The 27,969-nt window shown below is 35.5% G+C and overlaps 1 protein-coding gene across 4 annotated transcripts in view; it reads left to right on the top strand.

Annotated features, from left to right (window-relative positions):
- Positions 1–27,624, top strand: part of LOC149803246 (extracellular serine/threonine protein CG31145-like) — a 244,312-nt gene extending 216,688 nt beyond the window's left edge. For all 4 annotated transcript variants that reach the window (XM_089952896.1, XM_089952895.1, XM_089952894.1 and 1 more), the window contains exons 3-9: positions 11,026–11,150; positions 15,262–15,340; positions 21,287–21,379; positions 22,023–22,135; positions 24,378–24,668; positions 26,006–26,087; positions 26,800–27,624. In XM_089952896.1, coding sequence (XP_089809022.1) covers positions 11,026–11,150; positions 15,262–15,340; positions 21,287–21,379; positions 22,023–22,135; positions 24,378–24,668; positions 26,006–26,087; positions 26,800–27,082 — 1,066 coding nt within the window. In that variant the 3' untranslated portion in view covers positions 27,083–27,624. The remainder of the gene's footprint in view (positions 1–11,025; positions 11,151–15,261; positions 15,341–21,286; positions 21,380–22,022; positions 22,136–24,377; positions 24,669–26,005; positions 26,088–26,799) is intronic.
- Positions 27,625–27,969: the final 345 nt, after the last annotated feature.

Here is a 27,969-nt window from a genome sequence, read left to right as displayed (position 1 = left end):
AGAAGAAGTGATCATGATGAAATCGAGATGGCCAGAACAAGAAGCCCATTTAGTCTCCTGTTTTGCCAAACACTTGGTCGACAAAATGACGGAATTGATCAAGAAAAATTGCTATGGATGTCAAAACGATCATCCCAGTCAAATTCAACACGATAAATGCCTGATGTTAAGTCAAGAAGAAAAATTGGACGAGTATCTGGACGAAGCTTGGAGTCTCATCTCGAACAAAGACGTGTTACATCAGTGGTATAAAGACTTGCGTGAACATTCTTGTCCACCATTAACCACTCAAGAGATGCATCGTATCGAAGCTCTCCTGAATCAGAGTGAGGAAACAGAACGAATAACCGTTTATTCGTCAGACATTTTCAAGCAAAAAGTCAGGATCGAATTGACGACTTATTATTACCTGTGAAGAAGAAAACACAAAACAATGGATACCTGGGAACTTTATTACCTTTTGAACCACAGTTCGTATACGTCTTCTTGGAATCCTGTCGTCTGTGCTAAAGATGAACTCCCTCATCGCAAACCTAAAGACCATCAAGCTTACGTGATCAACACGGACGACAGTCATCTCCCAGGAACCCACTGGGTAGCCGTCTACTTTCCTCAAGAAGGATGTGTGGAATATTTCGATTCGTACGGATTGCCCCCTTTGGAAGACGATATCATCGACTTTATGAGAAGAAATGCTCAGACTACCCGATTCAATAACGTGAAATTACAAGGCACAGATTCCTTGGTGTGTGGACAATATTGTGTGTATTTTCTGCATCATCGCAGCCTGGGCTATTCCTTAGAACATTTAGTGACTCATTTCGATCCTCGTTCTTCTGCTAGAAACGATGTGAAAGTAGATCGATGGTTTTGTGACCATTATGCTTATCTTTTGTCTCAAGCTAGGAAACGTAGTGTCCATCAATGGCCTAATGATTTCCAACAGTGGAAATCACAATTTCATTCACAACGTTGTCAGCCCTGTTTAAAGTAGATTGTCCATTGAGAAAAAAATGTTTGTGATTTGAAAAAAAATTGTTTGATGATATAGTGTTGGATTATTGTTTAAAATATGTTAGAGTTGTTGTTGGTTAGTGTTAAGTGATGTTTGAATAAAAAATGTTGTGTTTTGAAAAAATGCCTTTGTGGTTTGTTTAGCTATAAGAATGTTGGATTGATGCTCTTTCATTTCTTACTATCCCTCTCATGAACGTTGCGGCTCGAAAACCGTGTGGGATGTTTTCCTTCACGTCCGCGCTTTGACTTTAAGAATCGGGTTGTTCCCAGTCTAACCATCCATTGTCGACTCATCCTCCTAAGAAGATGTGCTCCAAACTAGCTAAGCTCAACGAAGCCTACGTGAATTTGCATAGGGTCAGACACAGTCTGATACCGAAGCCAGAAGAAATAGAGAATGTGAGAATGTTAAAAATCACTGAAGACCTGATAGAAGAACTCTTCAGAGAAGAAATGAACAAGGAAAAGGAAGAATGGACAGAGAAGTACAGACTTCAGAGACAGCAGCAACAGCAGCAGCAGCAACCTGAAGCTGACAGAGGCTTTGTCGATTGTCGTATCGACACAAAAGAGTTCTTCTTCTCTTTCCGAAGAAGCAGACCTATCGCCAGAAAGTCTATCCTCAGAGGACATCGCATTCTTAGAAACTAAAAAAGAATGCCATAGCAAAACAAAAAAAAAAACAGCCCTTTTCAGGGCTACCCAATACTCTAGAAAAGAAATAACCATCGATTTGCCAATGTGTGTAGGTAGAGTAGTGTGAAAATAAACACTAACTCTTTTTTAAAAAATGTGAGGGTATGTGTTTGTGTGTTTGTGTTTGTAAGTGATAAAGTAGGTTGGTGTGGATAGTAGATTAAAATGATGTCTGGTTTTTTTGGGCTGTTTGAGGTGTAGATTTGGGGTTAGATTGGATTGCTTTGAGTATGTGGATAGTCTATTGAAGTGATTTATAAAAAATTTTACAATAGTGATGGGTAGCATAAAAAAGTGAGTGAGTGTTTCTTTTAGGTCCGCGCGTTGTTGTTTTATTTTTTGTTCATGATCCAGGTAAGATCAATTTTATGTTATTAGGGGGATGTTTTCCATCACGTCCGCGCTTTCACTATAAATTGAAACTCGCTGGGCAGTCTAGCTACCCTTGTTGATTGATCAACACAGCCAGAAGAATGAATAGCAGAATAGTGAAACTGTTAGAACTCCAGATGCACCTGGAATATGTCAGGCGCATAGTAAACGAACTATCAGCGGAGGCTATAGTAGAAGAAGCAAGAGTAAAGAAGGAAGAGGAGGAGAGAAGAGAGAGGGAAGAATAGGAAAAGAAAAGAGAAGAGAGGATGTCGTTCAGTATTCCCGAGACAGAGGATTGGGGTGTTGAAGCGAATCATCCTCCCTCTGCGCTCCCCAGAAGAAAGGTGAAAGAAGACTGGGGAAGAAGATGCGTGTGCGGCGCCAGGCCAGGAAGGTGCAACCATTATATAGGTGCATCAGGAGTTCAAAAAACAGCCCTTTTCAGGGCTACCCAATACTCTAGAAAAGAAATAACGATCGATTTGACAATGTGTGTAGGTAGAGTAGTGTAAATATAAACACTAACTCTTTCTTAAAAAAATGTGAGGGTATGTGTTTGTGTGTTTGTGTGTTTGTGTTTGTAAGAGCTGAGGTATGTTTGTGTGAATAGTAGATTATGGGTTTCTTAGCGTATGTGAAGAGTATAGTTAGGGTTTTATTATATGAAATGAAAAAAGTAGGGGGGATGTTTTCCTTCACGTCCGCGCGTTGTTGGGTCATGATCTAGGTAAGATCCATTTTATGTTCTTTAGGGGGATGTTTTCCTTCACGTTCGCGCTTTCACTATAAGAACCCACCGTGTTAGTTGTTCAAACCATTCTGCAAAGAATAAAAAGAAGATGGCGTCAAACCAAATGGACAAAATACAAACCTTACAAGACGTTTTAGACAACTTAGGAATAATGGAACAGATGCTAATAAGACTCGTTGAAGACCATTATTCCTATAGTCCCCATTGTGTAAAGATGGAAATTAACAACTTAAGAAAAGCAAAGGACAAGATTAGTGGTGTGATGAAGGAAATAAAGGAGGAGAAGGAGGATGAAGAGGAAAAGATAAGAATAAGAACATAGAACGAAAAAATTGAAAAAGAAGAAGAAAATGAGAAGAGGAAGAAAGAAGAAGAGGAGGAAGAGAAGAAAGAAGAGGAGGAGAAAAAAAAGAAGAGAAAGAGTGTTGGAGATAAAATAAGAAGTTGGTGGAGGAAAAGAAGAAATTAGAAGCAGAAGATAACCCAAAGGCCCTTTTCAGGGCCCCCCATATTTCTCGAAAAGAGATAGCCTTTCCATTGCCTACCCCTTTTTTTAAATTTTTTTTTAAAAAAAATATAAAAAAAATCCCATGTTAATTTCCCTTGTCGCTAAACAGTCCCACGATTTTTCTCCATGTTCATTTCCCTTGTCGCTCAACAGTCCCACAAATTTTCTCCATGTTAATTTCCCTTGTCGCCAGATTGTCCCACGATTTTTCTCCATGTTAATTTTCCATTGTCGCCAGATTGTCCCAAGGGGGACTGTAATGCTAATTCCCATTGTCGCTAGGGTATCCCCCTTCACTACTTGCATCTCTGGGGACATTATCCACGATATATTGTTGGTATGAAGTACAATGTTCTACAAAAAACTGTTTGAGTCTTCTTTGAAAGATATTTTTTATTTTTTAACCATTCCAAAAGTCCAGCGCCGCATTATCCAACAGGTACAGTGGGCATTGTTTATAGGGCCTACGAGAACCATGTTACTGAAAGTGTATACATAGGGCCTATGAACACAATGTTACTGAAAAGTGTATACCTGTGTGCCTGGGGCCTAGAAGAACCTTATTTCGGCGCTGCAAAAGCCCATCACCAGTTCCATTATTTCACAACTTATATATCAAACATTTGTGCGAGACTGTGTTAAAGGCCTTACTAATATCACAAAATAACATTCTAATTTCACTGCCTTTCTCGATCATCTTGCAAAATATTGTTGTTCGTATTATACATTTGTAAGGGACCGAAACTTTCTGGGTGAAAGCAGACTGACGATAACTAGTTAGGTTGTTAGCTGTAAGATAGTTATGCAAATGTTTGACGACACCTTTTTCAACTGATTTTAATCACACAACTTTATTTGATAAGTACGTCTTTAATTTGAATAGATTTTCCCTTTTTATGAAAGAAGTAACATTGATCTGTTGGAAATATGACGCTTGGTGAAAAATTCTGATAAATATCTCGATAATATTATTTGTTTCTTTGTATGGCAACTCAGCACAATGGTGGCTATATTGTGCCAACTAAAGATTGATGTTCGCAAAATGTAAAAATGAATTGTACCAAAACTCCAGGAAGATAAACCGTTCTTAATAAATGTAAATGTGTCGAACAACAAGACAAAATGTGAAACGTAAAGATGTTTAAATTATGTTAAATACATATATAACAAAAGGAAAAGAAAACACATGTAAATTCCTTAAAACATGATCAGTACGGTGTTGCTGAAATTTGACCTGGATCTAGACATTTGCATCCCGATTCACATGACTATATAAATCTCGCAACCAACATGTCAATGACATCAGAGGTCATGTTTGTTGGATTTGAAAAACAAGTTGCTTAGTTTCTTTTATATTGATGAGACTTTCAACATGTTTCATTTGCAACATTCCACTGTGTGTACACGTTTTATGCCCCTCCTTCTTTTCGTTCTTTGATTCACCGTCTTTCTTACTTTAGTTTCTGCAGCACAGCGTTGATAATCGTTTCTGGGTTGAGTTGGGGGTTGGTGATTTCTGTCATATTTGGCACACAGCTTTATATACATGCCAATCCTCATTGCTTTGGTATGCGCAGCAGTGCTTTACCAAATATATTTGGATTTCAACCAAAGTTGGCATGCAGCTTTATGTTGTTAGACCTTGAATGAGTTGGATTTCATGTATTACTTTTTATAGTGCTGATGAATTATTTGCCCTTGAATGTATATTCGCCTTAATTTGTTTCCCAGCATAAGTTTTTCTGTTTAATACCCTAATAAGCACATTGCGGTGAGCGGGATTTGAGCTACGCACCAATTTCTAAAACGTTAGTTTTATTTCCTCCTGATAATACCGTTATAGAAGTACTTCTTGGTTGCTTAAATAATTGCATTTCCTTAGATGTGAACAGATGATACTCAGACTATAAGACTATATTGCGAAATGAGTAATTTTCCTGTTTAGTCTTTTCACGTTACTTTTCAACTTCATTTATTGGTATTGCATTTTAAATTATATTCTAAATTCGTTTTCCTCGCGAGATGAAAAGAAAGAAGATTAGCACGCATAATTCTTATCTTCCGATGTATAATAGGATATACTGGTCAGTCTTATAAGTGCATGCTTGCTAACTGTGTGCAATAAAGCCTCGTACTTACGACACTTCCTTTCCGGAGTATTCACTCTGTGTGTTATCTGGTTCCGTATTTACGACACTTCCTTTCCTGAGTATTCACTCTGTGTGTAATCTGGTCCCGTATTTACGACACTTTCTTTCCGTTGTATTCACTCTGTGCGTAATATGGCCTCGTATTTACGAAACTTCCTTTCCGGAGTATTCTCTCTGTGTGTTATCTGGTTCCGTATTTACTACGCTTCCTTTCCTGAGTATTCACTCTGTGTGTAATCTGGTCCCGTATTTACGACACTTTCTTTCCGTTGTATTCACTCTGTGCGTAATATGGCCTCGTATTTACGAAACTTCCTTTCCGGAGTATTCTCTCTGTGTGTAATCTGGTCCCGTATTTGCAGAACTCCTTAACCCGAGTGCTTGATCCGACTCAGTTATCTTGAAAATGTTATATTTATTATAAAATAAGCTCTAAATATTTAATGGACGTTTGTATCTGCATGCATTGCTACATTGAAATCTCCTGTTTATTTTAAGCTATAAAACTATAAGTTTGAGTGTACACTTCTTTTGATGAATTTGCCCTGCGTAGATGGCATTGCGCAAAATAAGATGTCTTTATACATGCAGAGACTAATAACAACTGCTAACTGTGATCGCTTACCATAAAGCTTGTCTATATGTTTTAAGGTTTGAATATATTTTACTTTTATCTTTTTTTCTTGTTCATACTTTTGCAGAATATTAGCATCGTTAACTTTTAACTTGTATTCTTGAGAACTTCATACTTGTGCTTTTGTGGCAGGCTTTTTCTTCCTACAGTTATTTTGCAGTTCTATATATTTACAGTTTTATAACTTTACTGTTAATCGTCATCATAAAACCATTATTGTGCTGATCTGTCGTTAAATTCCACTGTTGGTTCTACGTCCTCTTTTGTGTGGGATATTTGAGTGTAAGGAAAGTATTTGAAACGGGACAGCGATACGAAGTCAGTGGAACACTGTAGTGATATATTGCTCGTCCGTCAACAATATAGTTTCTGCAGGATACCTAATCTGGTTGTTATAGTGTCTGGAGTCTAACTAAGTTTGGTTTGTAGCTTGATAATTAATAACCCTCGAAAGAATTATATATTCAGCCTTCAAAGCCATCTTTTGGAGGAGTTATGACCCTTGGGTACCCAACCTCCTAACATTTCTAACCTCATTCTGGAAATATACCCCATTCCAGGTCTCATCAATAAACTTATTATCGATGAAACCTTGATTGAAGTATATTTCCAGCATTCCAAGACGATCTTTCTGAAATTAGATTTTGGCTTAAGCAAACAAACAAATGTCGATTGGAACGCTGGAAATAAAATATACTATTTCTTTCTTGAAATATATAGTTGATCCAGTATTAACATGGTGCTGATTCAATGTCCACAATGGCTGCCTTAATGTCCGTCCTGAAAGTCGTAATAGGTTGTCTCTAAAACACTAGGGCAATATGTAGCGTATTCTGAATAAAAGTGGTGCTCATCTGACCTCTAACATCAAATCAAAATGGCCATCTAAACAGTCTCATCATCACTAAGTTTGTATGCATGGTGGCAGTAACATAGGATTTTCACTAAAGCAGTCTCTGCAATATATGATTGGCTCAGAATGAAAATGGTATAGCTCTTACAACCGACATATCCTCACTTTTGTTAGGAGTTTGAAAAGTTAACATAAATCGTAGGTCTTTGCTTTCATTTATAGTTCTACTGGCAATAGACTAGATGAGCTTATGAGATGGTCCGTCGCTCGTCGTCTGTCCGTCTTTTGCAACACTTTTGTTGCCTCTATTCCTAATAAACTATTTTGAGGATTGCCATGGAACTTTACGCACATTTTCATCCCACGGTCTAGTAGGACCTAAATAAAAACGATACTGGTCAGACATCCAATATGGCCACCACAATGGCCATAAAAACGATACTGGTCAGACATCCAATATGGCCACCACAATGGCCATCTTGAAAATCTTGTTTTCGCTACACCTCCTGAATGGATGGTCATCAACATGGAGTTTGCACTTAAAGACTTCTTACGATGTCTATTGGTTCTACATAAAAATTGTGCCGATCTTGGAAGAATATTGTTATAGCTACTTCTAAATGGATTATGGGATCGATATGGGGAATTTACGAAAAGACTTCACATGTCTAGTATGTAATTAATGAAGATGGTACCGATCTAGTGTCCAATATGCGACTGTCTTCAAAATCTTTTTATTGATACTCCTCATGAATAGATAATCAAATCAACGTGGGGTTTTCACAAAAAGGCATCGTATAATATCTGGCTGGTTTTGACTAAATATATTATAAGGAAGAAATGACATTATGTTGACTTCCTGGAAATAATTTTGCGCAGTAGAGCATTAGTACCTTTGACGGACTCGTGTTGAACTATGCTAAGCTTATGAAAACATTGCATTGTTCATGCAATGCTCTGTAATTTAGACCGCATTGATAACTTGCAAACCGGCTTATCATGCGGAGGCAATTGTGGGCCTCGTATTGTTTTGTTATAGAAAAGCAAAAATTAAGCTCTGTTTGTTTAACATTATCTATTTGTAATCTAAATTGGTAAATGAAAGTTGGTTATATAGCTCGTCTGATTGCTGGACGCCGTGGTTAGTGTACAGTAAGTTGGAGTGGACATATGAAATTCGCGTTTTACTTTCTGCCCTTTTCTACTGATGCGTGAAGTATAGTCATTCGACTATCACAGCGATCCTGGCGAACGCCTCCTTTAAAACCTAATTAAATGCTGACGCAGAGGCTGAGCTGATTTATTTTGACAACTGTTGAGAACTTAATGGTCCTGTGGCAAGAAGACACAAGCTAATTAACAGAGTACTTGTCTTAGCCGATTATGATACATGAAAGATGCCGACATCAATGATGCGCCGTAGCGGACAAATGCTGGTTCAATCAGAACGTTGCCGTTGAAATTTTAATGCCATTATCCAGAATCCCAATTACACGTATTGTATCAAACATGCTTGTCCTGAAAATTCCATTTTCTAGGTCGAGATTTTAAATTGTATCTGTTGAATTAAACAGTAGTGGTTGAAAGTTATATTTTCTATGTCGAGGTTTTAGATTGTATTGTTTGAATTACACGGTGGGTGGTTGAAATTTCAATGACATACGTCAATAATTCCTAATATACGTATTGGTTCAAAGAGTTTATGCTGAATGTTCCATTTCATATGTCGAGTATTTAGATTTCATCTGCTGAATTAAACATCTCTGGTTGAAAATTCGATGCCAATATCGAGCTTTTAAATCGTATCTTCTGAAATTAAACGGCGGTTGTTGAAATTTTAAATTCATATGTCGAGATTTTCAATTCAATATGTCGAATCACATTGGTTGTGCTGAAAGCTCTGTTTCGTATGTTGAGTTTTTAGATTGTGTCTGTTGAATTACACAGCGGTGATTGGACATTTTTATTGTGCTTGTCAGAATTGTTATTGTTACATGGTGAAACGATGTGTTAATTTTAAAAATAACATTACATAATGTCCACTTTAACAATTCAAAATAATATCGATTATTAAGATACATCAGTCGTGTATTCAGTTATAAGGCTCCGTTACATTTCATGCATTTACAGTATTGAAAGTTACCACTCACAGGTCGATTTAATGTGAAATTCTTCGCCAAGGGTCGCTGTCGTGAACGGACTGCGTTATTTTTAAACAAGGAGGCTGCTTCTCGTTGCTGTGAAATTCAACAGATGAAATCTAAATACTTTAAACCACCACTATATGTTTCAACATATAAAATTTAAACTCTCGATCTAGAAAATGGAACTTCAAGGACATGCAATTTGATCTAACACGTGATATTGGATTTCTCGACATACGACATCGAAATTTCAACTGCAACTTTCTAATTGGACCAGATTTTGTCCGCTACTGCGCCTCAGACATCATCACAGTAAAATCCATGTATACATTCATCGAAATTACTTATAAAATTTTCGCACCGTACCATTTGGCCTCTGCAAAATACTCCTGCAAGCAGAGGCGTCGTTAGGAGTATGCGGGGCCTAGGGCCGACCATGACCGCGCTGGGCCAGAGTATCGGTATCTCGATTGTTATGCTACTGCAAACACTGATTATGTCTAGACTAGATCAACTTTCGCGAGTTGGCGCACGAATTTTTTTTCTTCTCGTTATTCATTTAAAAAAAAAATCCTGTTTGTGGACAACGGATTTTTTTAATCGAAATAATAACATGAGACATTAGGCCTAAAGCGCGGGGCCACCTCAAGAGCGGGGCCTGGGGCGGTCGCCCCACTTGCCACCCCCAAACGCCGTTCATGCCTGCAAGCATGAAATGATACGAAAATAGTTTAACGATCCGTTATAACATTTTTATATTCCTGCTTTCTGTCGGTTATTTTTTTTTTTTTTTCTGTCCTAATGAAATCATCCGGGTACCGTTCAGTTGCTGTGTCGACTGTATTTATTAGCACAACATGATATAGGGTTGTACTCGGTTATTCCCATGTGCACATATGCTGACGGGTTTGACTCCGGTGGTTATATAAGTATAATGTTAGCTACGAAACTTTAGTTCGTTAGTGTTTATTTACGACTGAATAACGTGTTCTGACTGTAAAAGAGAAGCACTATATCATCAGTTTCTGCTGCAAACCTAAATGTATATGTATCTATTTGCTGAGGCAAATCGGCTGAATGGGAATAACTATCGTTATTTAGTTTATATTAAAAATATAACCTCAGTTTATTAACTTTAGCTGACTTCTTCAAGTATAACATTCATACCTATTGCAATCCATTAGATTTATAGGCATATGTAAATTGTAGTGTTCATGCATTGATTGCTAGCGCCCATACCAAGTTACAGTGAATATTTACGGACTCATACCCTCGTGAGTTATTGATAATTACGTGTTCATACAAGTGCATACAGACTTTGTATTTAGTTATATTCCAATGAACAAGTCGATTGCCAGCGCACTGACTATCATTTTAAGGTCATAGTTCATTACTCAGAATTTTGACTGTACTGGGTTTTGAATAAAATAACACAACCGTGTTTTAATTAATTTGTATCATTTAATCCAGTTTGTGGATATATCTAAAGAATGCATTAAATGATACTAATTCTTTAACTTCTAAACATTTTTACTTATAGATTTAAACAAACACGGCCATTGCCTTTGACAAGTTCAGTGATTTTCTATCCATATTTATTTAAGGTGAACATTTATGACAAAATTTTGTACTACACTTAAGGTATATTCTAAACATATAAACTCAGAAGTGAAAATAATGTATTTTTGTTACCTGATTTAGTCATTTGAAGTTTGTCAGTGATACCAGAGCTGGCATAACTATTCATCATTTAAAAAGAATGAAAAAAAATTATTTTGGAATTCTGGAAGCTCTTGTGGTATTTGTTTATAATAAAATAACAGAGCAATAGACAGTTGAAATTCTTTCCATTTGACTGCCTAAAAGTCAGATAACTGAAGTTCTTTTTGTATTTAAGGTCACACATGTCTAACTGGGAGAGATTCCAGAAGGGCATTCACCAATATGGTTTATACTTGCCTGAGGAGCCTGCCATCGATGATCTCATGAAGGACATGACAAGGGAACCCATCGTGGATATAGGTAAGTGCTTGTTGTGAATCTGAGTCCCACCAAACGCTCTCACAGGGCAATTATCTGTCTTGAAACGTGTTGGTCAGAATCTGACTATACTTAGCAAACTGAAAATCTTACATACGTTTATCATTTCTAGTTGTAACTTTTGTCCCTTAGTCTGGAATTTCTGCAGTGACATGAACAGAAATAAACTTGAAGAAAGAAAAGAGTGTCCTTTGTGATTTGTGTATGATGACTACAAAAGCGGCTGCCGTACACTCTTACTTATGGCGAAAGTGCCAGCCTAACGTTAAGGTGCGTAGATTTCGGGTTTCGGTTCTTGAGACTTTCAAAATTCTGAATAAGCGTGCTCCCAGATGTTTGGATGAGTTAATATGTTTTCAACAAAACCAAAAATACAATTTTAGATTTTCAAATAGTTTAGATTTCGCAAGAATTAAAACTTCAACATTTGACAAAAAGCTCTTTTAGATATACAGCTGCCATTCTACGGAATGATCTACGAAATCACTTTAGAGAGCAATCCAATTCTAATTCATTTAGATCGTGAATTCTACTCTGGAATGGTAAAGACTGTAAAGGTAATGTCTGCAAATAATACCCCTGCCATGATGACGACAGCTAATGTTTGTGTTAGCATTTTTATATATATATATATGTCCTTGTCTTATGTACTATCACGCCCCTTTGCTGCTATATCCTTTTGAATTTAAGTAAGGCATAATCTGCCTCGTGGCGTCCTTTCATTCCTAATTTGGTGATTCTGGATTTTATTTAAAATTGGATTTTTGCCAATAATAAGGTATTTTTGTTTAAGTTATCCTAAATTATGGTTTTAATTCATCCAGATACAAAATTCACTTTTAATCACTGACGTTTAAAATGGTCTGCTTGTTCATGTTTCTGTTTATGCGCTGTGTTTAGTCCAATTGCATCTATGTATTATGATGTATTTGTATGTCTTGCAAATTATACTTGTTGTAATGACTCTATAGTTTTATATAATTTCGGTAAAATGCATGGTAGAGCTTATTTTGAATTGTATTTTTAAATCACGCCAGATTTAACCGCAAAGCAATTTCTCTTAGACTGTACAAAATTAGTTACCCTCAGATTCCGAACAATAGCAATACTGACCTATATTACAGATATAAATTTGTTATTAATGGTAATCCTTTGCAATCGGTTGAAGTCCACGAGATCTTCACTTCAAGTTGTTATTTCTCCAGCACGTCTTCTGTTATTATAAGTATATAAGATCATTCCAGTGAATAATAATTTGAATGAATAAATCCAACCAAATTATAGGCTAAACACAAGAATAAAACTGAGCCTACTTTGGATGTGAAGACAATAATGAATAATTCTTAGACAAACATGATTATATGCCCGTCTTACGTGACCTAGGTCGCAATTACCATTGTCTTGATGGAATCTTCCATTCTAGAAGTTGTTAAGGTCAAGTAAACATAGTTGCAATTAATATTGATCTGAATATTTAATCTACAATGATAGAGAAATATTTAGCTATGCATTATGATGTTTACAAAATAAATATAATGGTCATGTTGTTACCTTTAGGCTCTTATTAAAAGCAACAAGAAAAAGTGAAGACAACAAGCTTTATAAAATTTAACAAATAATTTATTTCCCTAATACAGGTATAAATGAGAAAAACTTAACAGTTTTAGGTATCAAATAAAAAAAATAATCCAAGAATAATCGAAGAATTAAAAAATAAAAGTTCTGCATGATAAAAAGTCCTAATGAAATTGAGTTTGAATCATGATGAAATCCAAAATGGATGGCGATGACATGTGCTGTGATCAGCGTCGTACTGATGTGTCAACAGTTCTTTGGTGACTCACATAAAATAATATTCCAGTGTTTGAATTCTGTGTAAATTTCTATAACTGCCCTTGTCCAATAATTAATTTAGAGCACAGGTATTTCCAGGGGAAAATAATCTCTTGGAATCCAAATAATTTGAAGAAAAATTAAAAAAGATCAACTCAAACTGGTCACAACAAAACACCTTTAAGTGTCAATGCTTTAAAGCCCGACAGCCAAACTTCTCTATAGAAAACAGTTATACACTAATTTAAGGCGCAAAACAGATTCGTATGAAGTCACATGATCATATTTCTAGAACAAAATAGAAGCTTTTTACTTGCCTAACATCACGTATTCCCAATATGGCATCGATTTCACTTTATGAATCTTAGTCTGAGAAAGACTTAAACAAAAATTAAAAGAAAGTTGTTTACTTCAACTCTTACTGATTCTGAAACAAGGTCAAGAACTAGGTCAACATTAGGTACAAAGTTTCTATTATTAGTTGTTAATGAAAAACAGTCAGGTCAAACTGAATTTCTGGAAAATGTCGAATCCAGATAATAAAGTTACATTACAATAACATGTACTGGAATAAAAAAAATTAAAACTAGCAAACAATTAAATTAAATCAAGTATAAATAAAATTAAATATACAACACATATGAATATTCCAATGTTCTTCATCTCCAGATGGGTTCGAGACCCATTTTGACCAATTAGACTGATCCTAGGACGAAAATATTGACATTACAAACTTTCCATTCTGTGGCGCGTGTTGACGGATTGATATGTATATATGTATGTGTTGTGATATGATGTGATTTGGATTTTTAACGTAGCTTTAACAATTTTCAGTCATATCGCTACGATGTCTGCAATGTGGCAGTTTATAGTGATGTCTAGGACTGGGGCATCATGCCGCAGACACGTAGCATGATGTCCCACCCAGTCACATTATCTTGACACCAGGCCGACTAGTTCTAACACTAACCTCTTATTGCTGAGCGCCAAGCGAGGCAGCTGTTAGTACCATTTTTGTAAATTTTTGGTATGACTCGGTCAGGGATCAAACCCACGACCTCCCGCATCCGAGGCGGATACTCTAACCAATAGGCCACTGGAGCGGTATGTATGTATGTATGTATGGATGGATGGATGAATGAATCGATCGATCAACGAGCAGATTAATAGATAGACGGATTGATGGATGGGTAGATAGATGGATCGATGGACGGATGGATGAATAAAAACGGACAGTTACATTGTTGCAGCACTCACTTTTCTTTATCATGACGTATGTGGCTCAGTGATTCCAATACCAACTTTATTTCTTCTCGTTTCTCATAATTTTCAGGCTACACAAAAGCATGCATTTCACTCGGTAATATTACTACAGTAAAATCTCTCAGAACATCAGCAGTTTATGAGCGAACCTAATTTACGAGAACCGTGACAATTAAACACGTGCAGCCTGAAAAGTGATCGTGTATTTCATCCACGTGCACGATAGATTCTTCTCAAACATAAACTCGTACATAAATGTAACAGTGATTTTAAGTTCTACTGGTCATGTTCCAGATGAGATTATGGGATCGTCTCTTGTTCATCGTCCGTAAGTCGTATGTCATCCGACTTCATTCCATGGATTAGCACAAGTTTGTTATCACTACTCCTCCTAAGCTACTTGGACGATTATCTTGAAACTTTATACACATATTCATCCCAGAATCTAGTATTTCATTGCATTTCTATACTTTGTCTTAAAATCTTCAGAAAATGGAAGAATAAAAGAATATCATCATCATCATCATCATCACCATCATCATCATCTCTCTCTCTCTCTCTCTCTCGTTATTTGTTGCGCACCACCAGAGAGCAGTATCGTGTTATTGTCTCACGTCTGTTGTCAAACCTAGGTTAGGGTTGTGTTTAAATCAGTTACGGCACTGCTCATGGGCATCCATGGTCCATTAAAATATTTATAGTTTATGATGTTCTTTCTAAACACCATCTAGATCAAATGATTATGTATCTTTTTAAAATATTAATACATAAACCGACAGTCGTTAAAAATGTCTATGGTCTCTTGTAAAAAGAAAACTAACTGTTATGCATCACTGTTCCGTTGTTTTGCTTGACATTTAATTAATGGTTTTAATGACTATGTCTGGATTTTGATATGATTTAGACGCTTTGTTTTATTGCTTTCCTTGTTTGTGGTACATTTGACACTGAAAATCATGAACACTTAGTCATGTGTTCCTTTTTCGTCTATTTGCAGAACAAAAAGAAGGTGGTACACAATTAAAACTGATCATCACGTATAGTGACGAGGGCCAAGCACTTTTTAAACCCATGAGGTATGTACGCTTAAGAGTCGAGTTTCTTCTGCCAGAAATATGGAGCCCTTCACTTGCTTACATTTCGCGTGAAAAGAAGTATCAGAGTTTATGTTTGCCAAAGGCGTATTGTTTTTTCAAAACTATTCAAAGATAAACGCCCATATAATTAGTCACACTGCTGTCGTAATCGGCGAACCCAGCTCATTTAATATTGTGCCGTTTTAGCCTTGCATATATAATATGTGGATGTACCATGTAACAATGATACATGATAATATGTGGATGTACCATGTAACAATGATAAATGATAATATGGGGATGTAACATGTAACAATGATAAATGATAATATGTGGATGTACCATGTAACAATGATAAATGATAATATGTGGATGTACCATGTAACAATGATAAATGATAATATGTGATGATAATATGTGGATGTACCATGTAACAATGATAAATGATAATATGTGGATGTACCATGTAACAATGATAAATGATAATATGTGGATGTACCATGTAACAATGATAAATGATAATATGTGGATGTACCATGTAACAATGATAAATGATAATATGTGGATGTACCATGTAACAATGATTAATGATAATATGGGGATGTACCATGTAACAATGAATTCTTTAGTTTCTCTTAAGCAATATACGCTTATAGAAAATAAAATATAAATATGAATTATTATGAACAAAACTATAATAATATGTAATAGTAGACCGGAAGTGCAATTAGACTAATATATAATTACGGACGGGGAAGCTATTGTTAACATAACTAAAATTATATCTAATTACGGACGGGGAAGCTATTGTTAACATAACTAGAATTATATCTAATTACGGACGGGGAAGCTATTGTTAACACAAACTAAAATAATATATAATTGTGGGCGCGGAAGTCATTGTTATCGCAACTAGAATACTGTATAACTACGAGCGGAGACTCTATTGCTAACACAACAAGCATAATATAATACGGATAGCAAAGCTATTGCTAGCACGAGTAGAATAATATACAAGTATGCATGGGAAAGCTAAGTTAGCACAGCTATGGGCGATGAAGGTATGGTTAACACAGCTAGAATACCTTTTAGAGGTGAATATGGAATCGATTGTTAACACTACTAGAATAATATATCCTCCTCCCTGGATGCACAGTAATATTAGAAAATTGATTCGGCAACGGAAAAGAATCAACGTCTTGGCTAAAAGAACTAATCTTTTTTAACACTTGACCAACTTCAGATATATTAAAGACAGAGTGTTAAAGGCTATAAAATCGCTAAAGTGATGGTAGTATTGGTCCAAAAGAGTGGTGAAATATAGCCTACACATTTCTGAAACAAAATATATCAGATTTGTTTAATAAATATTTTTCTGAACAATCATTGATAGATGATACATTCACTGCACTGCCTTCCTTATTTCTTCCTGACAATTTTCTTAATAATATTCATGTTAGCATCAGTGACACAGAAGATGTTCCAAATCTCAACATCAGCAAGGCAGAAGGTTCTTATAAGATCCACCCTAGGTTGCTGAAAGGAGGCACTCGCATTTTAGAAATGTTCAACGATTCGCTACATTCTTCATATTTTTCAATAGCGTAGAAGGGACTAATATTACCCCTATTGATAAAAAGTGGAACAAAAAATTTGTTTCAAATTACAAACCAATTTCACTACTAAGCTGCTTGGGAAAAACATTTGAAACATGTGACTTTTAATACTTGTACAATTATCTTACAGCCAACAACCTAATAAGTTATTTTCAAACTGATTTTACTCCAAAACACTCGGTTCTTTAAAACTGTATGGCATATACAATACTTTTTGTAAGGCGATTGACGAAGACAAATAAATTAGAGTAGCATTTTGTGATATTAGTAAGGCATTTTGCAAAGTCTGGCAAAAAGGTTTAATTCATAAGTTAAGAAATATTGGAATTCGTGACAGACTCTTGGAGTGGTTTGAAGAGTATCTTTCAAGGTGAATGCAAAACGGTTTAATAAAACGTCGCACTTCAGGCCAACAACATGTCAGGACTGGTGTGACCCATGGATCTATACTTGGACCACTGTTATGTTTAATTTACATTAATGATATTGCTACTGATATTCGCTCCATATTCGATTGTTTGCTGATGACACATTGTTGTCAATTATTGTTGAGGACCCAACACTGGCTGCTGATCTTTTGAATGGAGACCTACTTAAAATTAATTATGGCCATATCAATAGTGAATCAATTTTAATTCAAATAAAACCAAAATTGAATTAATGACCATATCCACAAAATATCAAAAAAGAGCAACACCCATATTTTTTTATTAATGACAAAGTTATTAGGAGTATCACATCACATAAACACTTGGGCCTTATTTTAAATGAGTCCAGACCTTAGCATATACATATGCTTGAAATAACTACGAAAGCATGGGATAGTTTAGACCTAATGCGATGTTTGACATTTAAATTTGATAGAAAGTCACCGAAACTTCCTTATTTCACCTTAATAGACATCTTTTAGATTATGTGAATATTATTTGGGATACCTGCACACAGTACGAAATAGATGAAATAGAAAAAATTACAGGTAGAATCGTTTGTAGAGCAACATGCTCTACATAATATGCTAGAATTATGGAGGAGACGAAATGGGAAAAACTATTGAGAGGCGCTACAAACACAGAATGATAGTTCTTTTTAAATACATCATAATAGCTTCATGTATCATGCTAGTTTTGATTCCGACAGATGTCCACGAGGTAAGTAATAGACATCGTGATGGAACAAACCTCCAAACGCCCTTCGCCAGGACAAATCATCACCAAAGTACTTTTTTAACTAAGGTTTGTTTCAGAATGGAATCTTCTCCCATTGGAAGCTCGAAACAACCTTTCGTTGCACTCTTTTAAATCACACCTAATTATAAACGGAGTCAAACTAGAAATTTATTAATATCACTTATTACTATCTCATAAAGAAGAAAGGAAATGTAGACATCCGCCGAATGGTTTGAGAACCTCGTATCTCAGACAAGGTTAGTGAAGCCAGACTAAGGAGGTATGGGCAAGACTTCTTAGTGGCTTGGATTTATTTTCAATATTAAGACAAAAAGATTTCCAGGAAAAAGAATTAATCTTTTAGAATCCAGATAATTTGCATACAAATTAAAATGTAACTCCAAACTGGTCACAAACAAACACTTTCAGTGTAAAAGCCCAACTAAAAAAATTCTCTATAGACATCGGTATAACCTGAGCACTGCGCAAAACAGATGCCCGGATGAGGGTCACGTGATGATCTTCCAGAACAGTTTGGAAGCTATGGATGTGTATAAGGTCACGTTTTCCAGTACAGTCTCGATCTCACTCTGTGTATCCCACAATAAAAATAAATATAAAAAAGTTGTTTACTTGATTCTCAATCAAGGTCAGGAACTAGGTTAGCAAACAGATACAAAGTTCTACTTTTACGTGTTTTCGACTAAACTGTCAGGTCAAACTAATTTCTGGAAAGTATCAGATTCCAGCAAACAAAATTTCATTACTTAACATGAAATGAAATAAAAGTAAAAAGATTTTAAAACTTACAAATAATTAAATTAAATCAAATATACATAACAATGCTAATAATTTAAATGTGAAATGAGAAAATTGTAGTTTTAACTGCTAAAGTGCGCAAGACCAAAAGTTAGGCGTTGCTGTTGAATTTACCCTAAGAAAGGGGTTTTGTACGTTTTTAAGTCTGTAACGTCATCCCCCCCATTTTTAAAAAAAATAATGTAATATATGGATTTATAGATGCTCCAAAATGTCTTGGAGAATTTTAGTTATTTAAAATACCTTTAAGAGATTGATAAGTCATTAAAATTGGGCTTATATACAATTTTAAGGCTAAATATTGAATCTGATTTCTTGAATTTTATGTTGATCTTCACACTGGATTAGAGGCAAGCAACCAATGAGATGCTTACACGTAAGTCGTTAAGAAAGAATCCGCTAATCTTTACATTGTTAAAGAAATACGTTCTTACAAGCTTGAAGAGAACAATACTCTAATTACGGAATCATACCACAAAGGAGGACCTATACAGTATGGATATAAACTGTAAAATGAGATCTTGTTTCAGCATCAACATTTCTTATTCCTTAGTGAAACCATTTTTGGACAGATAAGTGTATCTAAATAGTCTAGCTATGGCTGCAGTAGCAGGTACTACTGAAAAGTCAATAGTAAATGGTCTAGCATTTGCAAGAATCAAATATTTGTTCCAGCTATTTGATTTTAATTGGGCCGAGAAATAAAGACTTGGATATGACAAAATGATCGAAGAATTACAGAGGAAAACCACACATTAATGAAACAAAACAAGGACATAATATTACCCGATTGGGAGACGGAGAGATCTCGGTTTGGCTGGAAGACGGAGATATCTCGGTTTGGCTGGAAGACGGAGATATCTCGGTTTGGCTGGAAGACGGAGATATCTCGGTTTGGCTCTAGACGCTAAGTAGCCTTATTATGGTTTTGCAAATGTGCTCATTAAGGAAAATTATGCTGACGATGCAGAAATAAACAGATTTAGCATAATACTGGTACAATATAGAACAATTTCCTACAGAGTGATGTACCTGTTAAGTTAAATGACTAAAACATCTTTATGACACGCAGATAGTTGGGTTTACTTGTTTGGGTTAGGAAAAACTGAACTGAACAATACATTTTAAATGAAAATTTAAGGAAGTTACGACATATTATGCACAACAATACTGGTACTGAATTTATCCAGTTCGATGCCTATGAGAATATAAAAATCTTATACCACTTGACTTAAATATTCTAACATTATTGTCCACCGTTTCCTTGTGCTCCACAGAATTTTAGATTTAACACTGCGCTTATAAAAACATCCAAAGTGATGGAGGGTGGTAACTACGACCGCGAGCTGGAAAATATTTCTCTAGCATGCAATACGACTACTTGTGAGTCATTTGCGCATTTAATTATTGACAAATACAAACATACAAAAATGGAATCGTCTTTTTTATGAATACAGCACTAGGGAGGGAATCGTCGACATAGTGGTCAGTACATCTTTAACATATCTCACACTTGATTATACGAGAATGAGCTTAATGAGTGTATTTGAACAAAGCGTGGAGAAAGAGATCTAGAAAAGTTCTTCAGTTTATCAATATAAATAATCTCAGTGACTATAGAAGTGTGCCTAAAGTAGTTTATTCCAGAGTTCCAAACGAGACGGCAGTTTACAGAAGGTCTAAATTATTTCTTTGCTGAACAGCTACATCACACAGAACTTATTAACACGAGTGGTAACACTCTTTAAATTGATAACCTTCGCATTTGACTTGATTTGAGAATTACATATAATCAGAGATTGCATGATAGTGGTTTTAAAGTAGCATAGTTGGCACAGTGGTAGCGTGGGAAGGGGTATTGGCAATAGCCCCCGGGCGCCAGGCGAAGGTGACGCAGTTGAAATGTTCACACAAGTTGTTTTTTTAGGAGGTGGTGGTGGTGGGGGAGGTGGCGACTGACATAAAAACTACTTTGTTGCAGAGTAGAGGAACCACTAAAGCGCTTTGTCACCCAGCGCTTCGAACCCACGTGCCGCCACTGAAGTTATAACATGGTATTCACTTCCAAATCGACAGGAAAGAAGATTATTTTTTGTTTTTGTTTCAGTGCTCATATATTTAAAAAAGAACGTCTCAAATATGCATCACAAATGTTTGTATCTAACTGAATATATAAACATTTTCGCTGGTATCGTGGTGGTTTGTCCAATTTTCCTGTTCAACAAGATAGACAGTGGTTACAAACATTTTACACACCATGCATTACGAACTATTTGTATTAAATCGCTATATATATGTATACATTTATACTGAAATAAAAACAAAGAGTACATTTTCATTTTCAGGTATTCACGAGAACAAGAAACATTACCTGATCATTTTTATTTTGTGGACTTTGAAAGACACAACGCAGAGATTGCTGCCTTTCACCTGGATAAGTATGTGTTATGATCTCCTTCAAACCTTGTACTATAACATTTATTTGTCTTAGACTATTGCAAAAAAATTGTATTAACACCTTGTGTATGGTCATCTAATGATTTCATATCATGTTGTAACATCTTATGTACGTCCTATATTGATTATACAAATGTTATAACATCTTGTGTATGGTCCTGGCATGATTATACAAAATGTTATAATATCAAATGTATGGTCCTCTCGTGATTATACAAAAATATGTTAACATAGTCTGTTTGATTCACTTACAATTGTTCAAAACATTTTAACATATTGCTTACGGTCCTCTCATGATTTTACAAAATGTGTTAACATCCTATAAAGGTACTCTCGCTGACCCACGTGATGACCTGAAACAGTCATGAAACGAAGGGAACTGGAAACATGGAACAAAATAACTGGTTTGGTGACCTTATATCTATAAATTTTGCTGGATACGTGGATCTATCATGAATCCAAAGAGGTGAAAAGTGAGCGCGTTACCCATGTGTTGTTTTAGTTATTACAGTCCCGTTGCAATTACTTCATTTTATGTTTCCATTAAGACCAGTGCAGTTGTAAAACTATTCATAAAACTCATTGTTTACAACGTAGCTTCAACCTATATCGTTTGTTGCATAGGATACTCGGATTCTATCGTGTCCCACCAACTATTGGCAGAGAAGTAAACTTGACATCTGAAATAAAAAGACTGGCAGATACAAAACTAAAAAAAACCTTCTTTGTTTCACCAGGTAAGTTGCTGATTTCTGGAATCCTTTCAATATGTATGTTCCCATATTATTTTTGTTGTTTTCGTTTTTGTTTTCGGACATTTTGCTGCTGTTTGTTGCTGCCTGCCTTCTTTTCTCAAAGTATATGTCTTACCAAAGAACTTCCTTAGCGCTTTTAATTTTGTTTGAAGATAATTATTGCATTTTCAAATTAGCATTTTTAAATATGACATTTGTCTCTTGATTTAAATACGTCCAAAACTGTATAGATTATTTTCTGATATTTATAACCCGCGCTTTGAACACAAGGGGGAACAACTACTATGATCTTATCCATATTTGTATTAACGATCTATCTCCCATTTCACTCTGTAGCACATCGTAAGTTTGCCTTCATTCAACTTGTTGATGTGTTTTTTATGTCGTTTATTTCCGTTAAAATGTAATATTTAAAATTTTTATAGAAAGAGAAGCTAATTAATCAAAGCATTCGACACTCCTCAAATTATTAGCTTTTTATGTTGTAAATTGAACCCATTTATCATGCATACAAATAGGACTGATTAGTTTTCAGTGTACTGCTGTTGTCGAACAGATAAAACATAAAAGGTAAAGGGACCAGTTTGGTTACAAATTTAAAATCATTTAATTGACAAGGTCGGTAAACTAACGCTTAAACCTTTCTACTTTCCCCGTTTACCACACGCATTATAGGTTGTCCCATAACTGTCTGAACACAGCATGTGGAGTTTGACAAATATTCCCGTAATTGTTTCATGAGAGACAGAGGAAATAATGTTGAATCAGGAACTTTAAATGTTATTATTTTAGTACCTGCAAATGAAAGACTAGGACAATATGAAACTTCACAGTACTGGAGTGAAAATTTCAAGGTCAGTGTTGTGTGCATCGCTTTAAGAGGGCGGAATGTTGTGGAGGAAATATTGTTAAGTATTACAAATAACACTCATTTTACTGTATTCAGATAGCACATTAACATTGTCATCACCATATGCCTTTTTTGATGGGGGGTGGGTGGGCGTGTCAATTATTATCCAGCTTCAATATTCGAAATTAATACCACAACCCACCAGTGAAAGTCGAATAAATTGTCTCGATAACGACTTTTTCATTTTGATGACCTTATATCTGAAAATAAAATCGTTTGCCAGATTGATTTAGAGGTATAATCAGTTCAGAATTCTTCGTAACAGCACCGCCAGGGTGCTGAAATAACCACCGTCAATTGCTGCTACGGTCTTTTCGAAAAATGCCTCATATATATATGCACACACACACACATCATCATTATTGGCTAGTTGTATGATTGTCAGGAACATGTAACAACAATCTGAACATCACTTGTGATATACAGATCAGGGCACAGTGCTTTAATTGACAAGTAACGTAGTGTCTGTTTTCCGGATAGTATTCGATGTCATGATGGCACGGTCTTCCCCTGTTATTTTGGCAATTATGATCGATAAACATTCATGTTTGTAAAGGGACTAGGACTTACAAATATAAAAAGAGTTACATATGTGTAATATGGTGTAGTTTGGCTGATAAGCAGCAGTGTAAACGAGATATAGTAACTAAAATTGCATCATTGCGATTTGAATGAAGTTCAAAGAAGAAAAGAGTTTAAGACTGGAAACATTTGACATCTAAATGAAAATGGCTTTGACTGTTCTTATTTTAAAGATGTCATTGTTGTTTCCTTATATGCCTAAAAAATTGTATCTTATTATAGGGTTCAACTTCAGTTATTGATTTGTGCGCGATAAATAGAATACTTAAACAGTTTCTGATACATGTATAGACAGTACACTAAATTCTAGATGTTTTTGCATTAATTAGCCCGTTTATTCCAAACTAACCCGCGAATAACAACAAGCCGTGATAAATTGTTTCCTTCGATAATTAAAACAATATTAACTGAAGGTCTTTCTAGTAAAATGGCAAGCTTTTCATCATTATGCATATCCCTTACATATCTTATATGTTTTCAGAGAAATCGAGATTTTAATTGTACGATGTATTGAAACTGATCCGTTGTCACTTTTCAAATAAATTATATTGCATCAGCCGCAACGTGCATACGTATTAGATCTCAGTCCTTGTATTTGCTATGTATCATTCATGATACGTGCACGTATCAATAATTATATAGTCCTGGTGGTTGCCTACGTTGATTGCGTTACACCAGTTTTACATCTTATTACTGATGTTATTTTCAAATTGCCCACTGTTTATCCTTCAGCTGGCAATGTGTGCTTTCATGGGTCCTGCTCTTATTACTGTGATACAAGCCACGCCGTATGTGGTCATCCAGTCATGATGGAAGGTTCGTTTGCCACATTTCTTCCCCCTGACAGGATCGCTCCACGCAAAACATGGCGGAATCCCTGGAAGCGATCATATAGCAAGCACCGCAAAGCATACTGGGAAGTTTACGATGACCTATGTTCCCAAGTCATCGAAAAGCCACCATACAACACCGGAAGACGTCTCCTTGACGTCATTGATACGCATATATTTGATTTCCTAACAGGTTAGTTGTTACAAGGAAAAATTTGCTTTGTTTGCGTACTTCCTTTATATTCTTATTTTTATTTTATTTTTTAAAGTCATTCTAATTTAAAGGAGTTCCATATCTCGAGATATGGAACCACACATTCCATTTATCCGCCTGTCCGTATGTCCGTGCGCACATTATTAGCAACGTAGCTTAGTAATTAAAATTTGTGCAAGAATGTTATTTGACTAGTGAGTTATCTTTTTCGCTAGTCTTCATTATCTTATTAATCTATTTCAGTCATTTATATAACAGCAGAGCCCATAAATGATTTAAGATGTTACGCTCCGGTTGTATGTGTAAACTGCCTGGTAGACGTAAATGTTCCATTAAGGGTTACGTGATTTTTATTTGTAAAAAGGTCAAGGCTCTAGATCATCCAATCTCAGTGTGATGTCTCGTGACTAGGATGTCAATGCAATCAATGCGATGTGTCTTTGTTGCATTTGATATGTTAACTCTATGACTGTAAAAGAAACTTTCTGACAGATTTATCGATCTTTATTTTAGACTCTTTAAAAGTTTTCTGTAGACCCACTATACCATGAATTTGCAATCATCAGTGCTATTCAAGAACCATTTGTATTTAAAGCGACATTCTTGCAGACGGACATAACTTTGTTCAGTGTCTTTTTTTTATATTGCTTTCCTTTTATGAAGGCTTTTGGCCATTTATTGATCCAGCCTATATTATTCTTTTAAATGAAAGGTAAAATACAATTTCTATTCAATACGATTTTCGTTTTCTCTTTGAAGGGAATATCTATTGACATGCTACTATTCGTATCTTAGATTTGTTGTATACGGCTATCATCCTTCATATGGTTAATTGCTGATTTCCAACAGGTTTGATAGGATTTGTCTTTAAGTCAGCTTTTTCTGATTTTTAGCATTGCAGAACAAAAGTAATTTCGATTTACACATGATATACTGTAGACAATTAAAGACATCGCAGTATGTTTGCCTTAGTAATCATGGGAAACTATATGAATGATACGGAACAATGTATAAAGGATTAATTACGGTTCATTGATAAAGTATTCAAACTGTAAACACTTGTAAATTTCCTCAGTAGTGATTAGTTCCTTTAGTTCCTTGCAAGGTTGCATACCTTCATCGTTCTGCGCTAACTAAAAGATAACGTCTCATCCTCGCTTGAATTTTACATAGTATATCATATTGTAGGGCGATACCCAATATTGACATTTCATCATGATTCCATGTTTTGAGTGTTTATCGCGAAACTATTTTTAAAAGTTACAGATCAATTGATCGATTGTATGACGAACTGATTTAATGTTTATTTATTTTAGGAAACATGGATAGACATCATTATGAGACATTCAATGACTTCGGAAATAACACATTCCTTCTTCACCTTGATAACGGCCGTGGGTGCGTGTGCTCTCTCTCTCTCTCTCTCTCTCTCTCTCTCGATAGAACGCAGAATGTTTGATACTGTCCAAGTATTTTGGACAGACATTGTTACTATTTAAATCGAAAATTGTATTCTTTGCTATTATGGAGTTAAAGACAGCGAACAATCTTCCTGAAGAGTCTTCAAACAACTTGTACAATTTTTGCCACAGTCGTTCCAAAGGCAACACGACGTCACAAATGATCGTAAGCCACAGTCGAAAAATCCGGTATGCACTTATCCTCTGTGGCTGCCTGTGACATGATTTCCTCACTTATTGTGAATATGAATAAACAAAAATCTATCATCTGCAGCACAGTATAACAACCTCGTACGAATAATAAAAGCGTCCTTTTTATCGATCGCTAAGAAGTTTGTTTAAAAAGAACAACGCGAAAACATGTTACTGGCGCTGGCGTTGATTTGTTAACCGGATTCGTCTATATTAATGAGAAATCTTGTTGCAGGCAGCCACAGGAAAATATCATGACCATAACTTGCGAACAAAAATTAAAGGTCTTTCTTAATGATTACGGAGACTTTTGTACTTTACCGACGTTTTTATAAAGGATAAAATGTTTCTTACTCTCCTTCAAATTATCTGAGTGACTTTTCTCATTATCATTATCATCATCGCCATAATCACTTATTATTATTATTTTATTATTATTATTATTATTATTATTACAGCTTCGGGAAAGCCCACCACGATGAAATGTCCATTCTAGCTCCAGTCTATCAATGCTGTCTCATTCGCTATTCAACTTTTATTAAGCTGACCAAACTGTACCTGGGACCAGACAAAATGAGTGATCTAATGAGAGAATCCATGAGTACCGACACAATAAATCCAGTCCTTACAGATTCTCATCTTAACGCACTAGATAGACGGGTTGCCAAGATTATTAGGGTCATACATGACTGTATAGAGCAGTCACCTTATACGGACGTTATAGTTGACGATTTCTTTTAGGCGATATCGATCTCAGTTTGATAATTTCATTAAAAAAAACATTGATAGTATTTTCAGAATCAGAATTTGAATCCATTCTTAATGGACGTAGTTTCTGATTGGTCAGAAATTATGTCATAGTGTAATCAGGTTTATCCACTATATTTTAGCGACGTTTTCTCTACATGTGGAATAATCTGAAGAGATCGCTGTTGACAACCAGAAATACCAAACTGATGTACATAGATGGTTGCTGTGTGCGTGTAGGAAATGTGTATTTTAGATGTTCTTTTTTTAACTGGTAGTTTTTCTTCCAGTCAAAGATTAGGATGAAAGATCGTGAATTTTGCAATTTAATATGAATTTTGAATTGTTTAAAAATAGGATGTATGGAACACATTTTCTATTGAAAGTTTCTTGCTCAAGTACAACAATTGAATTTTTAGGTCTTCGAATGCTGTCTTGGTTACAACCAATACTGTGTAAATAAAATCTTATATGGATGATGTATCGTGAAAAGTGAATGAATAATTATATTGCAATAAATGAAAATAAATTACAAATGAATTAATGAAGATTTTTGTGGCCAAATATTATTTGGCTGTGATTGAAAGTTTGCACGTGTGTATTTGCTTCCTTTCATACCAATGGGATACGATCTTTTGACATTAACGTGAATATAGCTGGGTTTCAATGAATAGGAACATGCAAAAGCGATACCATCATGTGCAACTTTTCTGAAAAAATAACGGGCAGCGGATTCTCCACACATTTCTTTCATCAGTTGCTCACCTATCAGCAAAATGTGCGTGAGTAGTATAGTGAGGCTGTTTAGCGACAAAGGGAAAATACATTACAGACCCCGCCCCCCCCCCCCCCCCCGGGGGCTGTTTGGCGACAACACTTTT

The sequence above is a fragment of the Sinohyriopsis cumingii genome, chromosome 3 (assembly GCF_028554795.1).
Source record: "Sinohyriopsis cumingii isolate HCF-2022 chromosome 3, ASM2855479v2, whole genome shotgun sequence".
Classification (NCBI taxonomy): domain Eukaryota; kingdom Metazoa; phylum Mollusca; class Bivalvia; order Unionida; family Unionidae; genus Sinohyriopsis; species Sinohyriopsis cumingii.
Note: the sequence above shows the minus strand (reverse complement) of the source record. Positions and strands in the feature narration are given on the sequence as shown.